General features: G+C 37.2%; 1 protein-coding gene across 1 annotated transcript; it reads right to left on the bottom strand.

Moving 5' to 3' along the window:
- Positions 1-240: 240 nt before the first annotated feature.
- On the bottom strand, positions 241-6,652 carry COQ7 (coenzyme Q7, hydroxylase). The gene is made up of 6 exons (XM_001376628.5): positions 6,486-6,652; positions 3,502-3,680; positions 2,333-2,447; positions 2,113-2,252; positions 801-869; positions 241-440 (listed from the first exon to the last, which is right to left on the bottom strand). The coding sequence occupies exons 1-6, from the start codon at positions 6,571-6,573 to the stop codon at positions 363-365; spliced, it is 669 nt and encodes a 222-aa protein (XP_001376665.2). The 5' UTR covers positions 6,574-6,652; the 3' UTR covers positions 241-362.
- Positions 6,653-6,954: the final 302 nt, after the last annotated feature.

The following is a 6,954-nucleotide window of genomic DNA, read 5'->3' as shown; positions in this document are numbered from 1 at the left end:
TTATTTGGCAGAATTTAATGTTGAGAAAAATAATCTTGATACATCAGTACTAAAACAGCACGTTTTAAAATTCCTCTAACTTACAATATCAAGGAATCCTTATTCTGTTCTTTTAAATATTTGTTAGTTTGGTGGCCATCCATATCTAATATTTAAAGATGAGACCAAAGTAGGAATAACTCTGTTGTAATGTCCAAAACACATTTGTGACATGAAGGTTGTATATAGAAAAACCAAAGATTTTTTTAGAAGTTGAATTATTTAATTTATTAACAAAATTCACACAATAAGTATAAAGTTCACATGTGCAAATGATTCCTTCAGTTAGTACAATCTTTTATACAGTGTCATAAAGATTTATTTTAAATTCGTTCTGATAAATATATTGCAGCTTTGCATCCAACCTGAATAGCATTCTTCAAGATGATGTATGCTGGTGCCTAAAAAGAAATACAGGACTGATTTTATTAGCAATTTGATGAAATTACCAGATAAATTTCCATACTCAAGAATATAGACTAAACTAGCAGGTGAGAAATAATTCACTTTCTTTCCATAAGAACTTTAAAAAATAACAAGAAATGCTGGTTTCTTATACTCGGGGGAAGAAAGGTCACTAGGAAGAATTAACATCAAGAGAACAAAAACAGGACTCCCAACTGAATAATCAACTGAGCTATTTCACATGGGTACTATATCATAATTTTTCTCCTTAAGTCCATTTTCTCTGGCAACCACTTTAATTTTCAAATAACAGTGGCCAAAGCACCAACAGCAAAGTGTAAATGACAAGTACCTACCAATTCTGCATCATGGTCAAGTCCTGTGTCATGGTGTTCCAGTTCCTCATCCCGAATTTTTTTAATTATCTGATTAAATAAAAATAATAGCAAATCCGTAATAACATTTTATGGAACAGAAAATACAAATCATGTCTTCAGAGAGCCTGGAATCTCAGAAAGAACACTAGATTCCAGATTGGGATTAGATACTAGTTCTGCTCCTGAGTCAACTGGCATGACTTTGGGACAAATACTTAATCTCTGAGATTATTTCCTTATCTGTAAAATGGACATACTAATACCATTCAATAACCTTCCAGAACTGTTTTAAGGAAACTGTTTTGTAAAAACACTACAAAGTAGCACTATGTAAATCTGAGAATTATTACAATATCTCATTTTTATGTGGGACTTTTTGGTTCACAAAGCACCCATACATGATCTTATGTGATACTGCTAACCATCAGTATAATTTCTTTTTAGTTCTCTTGGAACAATTTATATTCAAGGATAAGTGGTAGTTCCTGAATGTCTTTACTTTTATGATTATATACTTTGTATATTGGATTAAGCAAGGGCCAAAGACTGATTTATATGATAAAAATTTACCCACAAGTAAGACAGAAAAAAGTTACCTCCTTTACAAACACTTGGGCACTTTTTACCTTGAAGCTAAATCAGCTTCAAGAAGCAGATCATAGGGGGCAGCTAGGTAACTCAGTGGATTGAGAGCCAGTCCTAGAGACGGGAGGTCCTAGGTTCAAATCTGGCCTCAGACACTTCCCAGCTGTGTGACCCTGGGCAAGTGACTAGGCCCCCGTTGCCTAGCCCTTACCACTCTTCTGCCTTGGAGCCAATACACAATATTGACTCCAAGACAGAAGTTAAGGGTTTAAAAAAAAAAGCAGATCATATAAAAATAGATATCTCCAAAAAATAGAGAAATAAAGATATAAAAGTAAAAATATTTTTTAAAACTGATACCATAGCGGATACTAAACATACATACAGAACATGACATCTATATATTTTGTTTGAAAATTGACTAAAAGATAATTCATTCTTTTGTTTCATGTTGGTTCATGCTAAAGGCATTTGTTCAGAACCTACCAATAGTGATATAGTAGAAAGAATTTGGGACTATTTAGCTGTCACTACTAGTGGCACCTTCAGCAAGTCACTTATTATCTACACTTCAGTTTCCTATTCCTATTCCTAAAATAAAGATTCAGTGATTTCTAAGATACCTTCAAAATTATTTTTTAATAAATGCCGATTTTTACACATACCCTTTTCTAAATCAGCCAAATTCCAAAACAAAGCTAAGCACCTGAAGAAGTTCTTCATACTTTTCTGGATCCTCTTCCATTAATGTCCTAATCTGATTGTTATAATGATGCGCTATTGACTCTTCCACAGCCACAGTGCAGGCCATTGCCCCTTCCTTCCCAAGCATGGCTGTTCCAGCACCTGAAATTGTCCAAAGTATAAGTCATATTCCATTCTTAGCCTCCTTTAGGTAAAATAAGTTCACTTAAATCGATACTCACCCAATACAAATCCCATTATATTCCATAAAGGCATCAGGATAGTTGGTCGGACTCTAAAAGTAATCATCAACTCATTAAACTTTTTCAAGTGGTCCTTTTCTTGATCCCACATTTTCTGTAAAAGAAATATATTAATAAGAAATCTAAGCATCCCATAGACACATCTAACAAGAATCATACTGTGTGTTAAGAGAACTGAAATTTCTTGATCCAAACTAGGAAAAGGAAGTCAAAGTAGAAATGTGGGGAAAAGTCTTTTCTATCCTCTCTGCTGTTATGTATGCTTTACATTTAATTTTTGCCACTTTCCAGCCCAAATCATTGACTTTTAAAGAGAAACTATCACCTTAAAAAGAGATTCAGGTTAGAAATAAAGAGACTCTAATGTACAATCAAGTACAGATTTAGTTTATTTCCAAATTAGCTTACTATATCTTGTAGCTTTTTTGGAAATACCACTGTTTATAAAAAGGGAAGCAGCTAAGTGACTCAATGGATTGACAGCCAGGCCTAGAGACAGGAAGGTCTGGTCCAAATCTAGTCTCAGACGCTTCCTAGCTATGCGATCCTGGGCAAGTCACTTAACCTCCAGTGCCTGGCCTTTACCGCTTTTCTGCCTTGGAACCAACACACAGCACTGATTCTAAGACAGAAGGTAAAGATTTTAAAAGAAAAAAAGTTTATAGAAGATCTGTACAGAAGGGAATACAAAGAAATGAGACTTATGTTGCTTATTTAAAATCTGAAAGATCAGAATAGTCATTTGCAAGCTGCCAAAAGGTAAAAAATAAAGAATCCCATACTTCTCACAAAAATCTCAATAAAGGCAAAGCTAAAAACTGCTTGTCACTTTTTACTTTCAACTTGGACTCACTTCATTAGTGACTAGATTTTACAATGATTTTATCATAAAATCAAATGTAAAGTATGTGTAAGCCAACATATTTAAACTAAAAGGGACAAAAACTTTAAAGAATTTTCACCTTTTTAGTTCCCCCCTCTCTTTTATGAACTGTTTATTCTGTTCCTCAAATACTAATTAATGAGAGCAATGAAAACAATTAAGAACTGACATTACCTATAGAATACAACTATGATATATTTACTTATAATTAAAGAAGTTCTTGAGTGGAACAAAGTATAAGGGGCAAAGAATCATATATACTGACCTGGATAAGTGGTCCTACGCTTGTTCTACCTAGGACAGCCATTTGTCCAGCATATATACGGTTTGCTCCATATTCTCCAGCATGATCTACACGGATGATACGATCTATCGTGGCATGGTTGATATTTTCATAGGTCATTCCTGTACTATAAAATCTGATGCTGGCACTTCTCACATAACCTATAAAACAAGTTGTGCTTTGTGAGACTGTGAAGTTACAGTACAGCTAATTGTTTTACTTTTCCTATATCAACCAGGTAAGAGTTAAGGCTTCACTTTAGAGTTATTTATATTTGGTTTTCTATTCAATTTCTCTCAAATCTATTGGCATCTCTTTATTATCCCTTCTTAAGGGTTCTCATTATAATCTGCAAGGGCTATTGTTTCCAAAGAGGCTTTATCATTGCCACTTTCTGTCTTTTCCAATCTACCCCACTCTATGGCTAGATTTACCTCCTTCATCTCCAAATTTGATCATTCAACTTACAAAGTATTCAGCATATCATTTCATTTACTGAGAATTCTTCAAAAGTCTTATTGCCTCCCTTAAATAAGGTTCAAATTCCTTATTCTGGTATTCAAGTTTCTCCACAATCTGGTATCACCTTTCCTTTCTGGCATTATTTCACACTAACTTCAAGACTGTTTAAACTGAACAAATATAAACGAACATATAGGAATGAATACATCTTTATATGTGTGTGCATGTAAGCAAAAACATGTTTATATACAAAAAACATATGTTTACACACAAAATGGGCAGCTAAGTGACACAGTGAATAGAGGGCTATGCCTGGATTCAGAAAAATGAGTCTTCCTGAATTCAAATCTGCCCCTCTGACACTTCCTAGGCTGTGTGACCCTGGGTAAGTCACTTCACCCAGTTTGTCTCAAGATCCTCATCTGTAAATTGAGCTGGACAAAGAAATGGCAAATCACTCCAATATCTTTGCCAAGAAAACCTCAAATGATGTCACAAAGAATCAGAAATGACTTAAAACAACATACTCTGCATTTTCCTATCTTTGAGTCACTATTGTGAGCCAAGTTTTAATTATTTCTTACCAATGTGGTATAGTAATATTTTTTGGTCTTTATATCATATCCATATACAGGATGTAACAGAATACCCTGCAAATAATTGAAACAATGCTTGAACTGAAATTATCTATTATCTAGGGGGAAGCTGGGTAGCTCAGTGGATTGAGAGCTAGGCCTACAGACGGGAGGTCCGAGGTTCAAATCTAGCCTCAGACACTTCCCAGCTGTGTGACCCTGGGCAAGTCACTTGACCCCCATTACCTAGCCCTTACCACTCTTCTGCCTTGGAGCCAATACACAGTATTGACTCCAAGACAGAAGGTAAGGGTTTAATAAAAAATTATCTATTATCTAGTATTCATGTAAACTCAGCTTTTGGATGATACTATAAACTTTCTTAACTTTCTAAATGGTTGTAAAGTTCTTATAGGCACATATGCTTTTTAGGCTTCTTTTGTACCCCTTAAAATATCTAGTACAGTGCTATGTACATAATGTTTCCAGATGTCTTATTTCTGATGGAGAGGAGCCATTTCACAAGCACACAGGCACCCATAACTTGCTGGTCTAATATTTATAAGCATTTTTTCTTTTTTCTTTATGAAGCTACATATCTAGTGGCTAGAGCTGGCATTAGAGCCAAGAACACCTGAGTTCAAGTCTCTCCACTAACACATATTGGCAACATAATCCTTCAGGAAGTCACTTGAACTTGTCAGTGCTCTACAGCTGGAAAGGTTAATGAAATATAATTATCTTCCAAGTTCCCTGTGAATAGGCCTCAAAGTGACCTACCCAATCTTCCCTCGAGACATTGTCCTTTTTCCTAGTGGAAAAAGGAATTGAGTATGAGTTATTTGGTGATTATCCTTGGAATAACTGGCTATATTCCTGGGAGGGACAGAAGAAGCCTATATTGTCTATGTATGTCTGGAAAACATGAATGTTATGCCTAGAAAGCATGGATGTTTTGCTACTAGACCAGTTTCAAGGGGTACAAGTGTAGTGCTGACTTCAGTTGAAAGGTCAAAGGCTTGGCTTCAGTCTTTGTTCTGGGATCATATAAGTTAACCCCTTCTACTGGCTCACTGGAGTCTCACTCGTGGAGAAAAAGTTCTGCCAGGGGCCCTACCAAATGGGACTCCCCAGCATGAAAATCCAGATGTTGGTGCTTCCTGATTTGGTGATATATATTGAAATTGTAACTGTGATTGTTGGATTCTTATGTACATGCTTATTTCTATATTTCTATCACCCTGTTTTGTATTGCCCTGGTCTCTTTCTCTCTCTCTAAATAAATCAGTTGCAAACATAAGTATCCTGTTCTAGACCGCTCTATTAACTTGCAAAGAAGATACTGAACTGCACTGGTAAAAAGCTTTCTTACTTGAGAATTTCCCGCACCAATTAAATAACAAGTCCAGTTACTAACCCCATTTTTTCCTTTTAATCAATATCTTTGTCAAAGTGTGCCTATATGTGAATAAAAAATAGTAAGGGCAGCCAGACAGTCCAGATTACTGAGCACTGGGTTGGAGTCACAAAGGCCTGAATCTTGCCTTAAGAGACACTAGTGTGGGGGTTGGGGGGAGGGGGGAGTATCTAGATGGCTCATTGGATTGAAAACCATTCCTGGAGTCAGGACTTCTTAGTTATGTGAGCCTGGGCAAGTCACTAAACCTCCACTGCCTAGTCTTTACTGCTTTTCTGCCTTAGAACCAATACATAACCAATACATAATTGATTCTAAGACGGAAGGTAAAGGTTAAAAAAGAAAAAAAAACCACTAGGTATGATCCTGCGCAGTCACTCTCTCTGACCCTTAGTTTCCTCCTCAGTAAAATGAGGATAATACAATAGCACATATTTCCACGAGGTTGTATTAGATAGTCCTTCGGAGACAGACAGACACACACACACACACACACACTCCTCCCTCTTTACCGAAGGGGAACCTCTGAGCTCCAGAACACAGTCTCCAAAGCGAAGAAGCCGAAGCCGCAGCCACCGCAACAGACCCAGCGTATCCCATTTCTGTCCTGACCCCTCGCCGACCCGCCACTGAGAGCTTGTTTAAAGAGCTCTCAGCGCACTACGATGACGCCACTTGAGTGACGTCCCGCGGCGCACTATTATGACACAACCCTTTTCCCTCAGCGCTTTGTCTGGGACATGATTCCCATTAAGAAAAAACTTTCGCCTTTTTCGGAAGAAGTCCCAGCCTCATTGGTCATAGTCACGGGGCTGGGCTCAGCAAGCCAGGGTTCCTATTGGCCGAGAGGCAGGCCATAGCAATGTCGACTTGCCGTTTAGACTGCCTAGGAGGCTGACACACATCGCTACGTTTGGGTAAAGTACTTTAGATTACTGCTTCTGTGGTCTGAGGCTTCCGAATCCAAGGTTCTAGACCCAG

This window comes from Monodelphis domestica, chromosome 7 (genome assembly GCF_027887165.1).
Source record: "Monodelphis domestica isolate mMonDom1 chromosome 7, mMonDom1.pri, whole genome shotgun sequence".
In the NCBI taxonomy this organism is placed as follows: domain Eukaryota; kingdom Metazoa; phylum Chordata; class Mammalia; order Didelphimorphia; family Didelphidae; genus Monodelphis; species Monodelphis domestica.
Note: the sequence above shows the minus strand (reverse complement) of the source record. Positions and strands in the feature narration are given on the sequence as shown.

What these genes read in the sequence shown, in the direction of transcription:
- COQ7 (XM_001376628.5), bottom strand. Translation starts at nt 6,573, where the DNA reads ATGGGATACGCTGGGTCTGTTGCGGTGGCTGCGGCTTCGGCTTCTTCG. An exon ending in TATAATGGGATTTGTATTGG is followed by an intron (nt 2,253 to 2,332) that starts GTGAGTATCGAT and finishes GGACAATTTCAG; the next exon opens with GTGCTGGAACAGCCATGCTT. An exon ending in AGTATGAAGAACTTCTTCAG is followed by an intron (nt 870 to 2,112) that starts GTGCTTAGCTTT and finishes TTATTTAATCAG; the next exon opens with ATAATTAAAAAAATTCGGGA.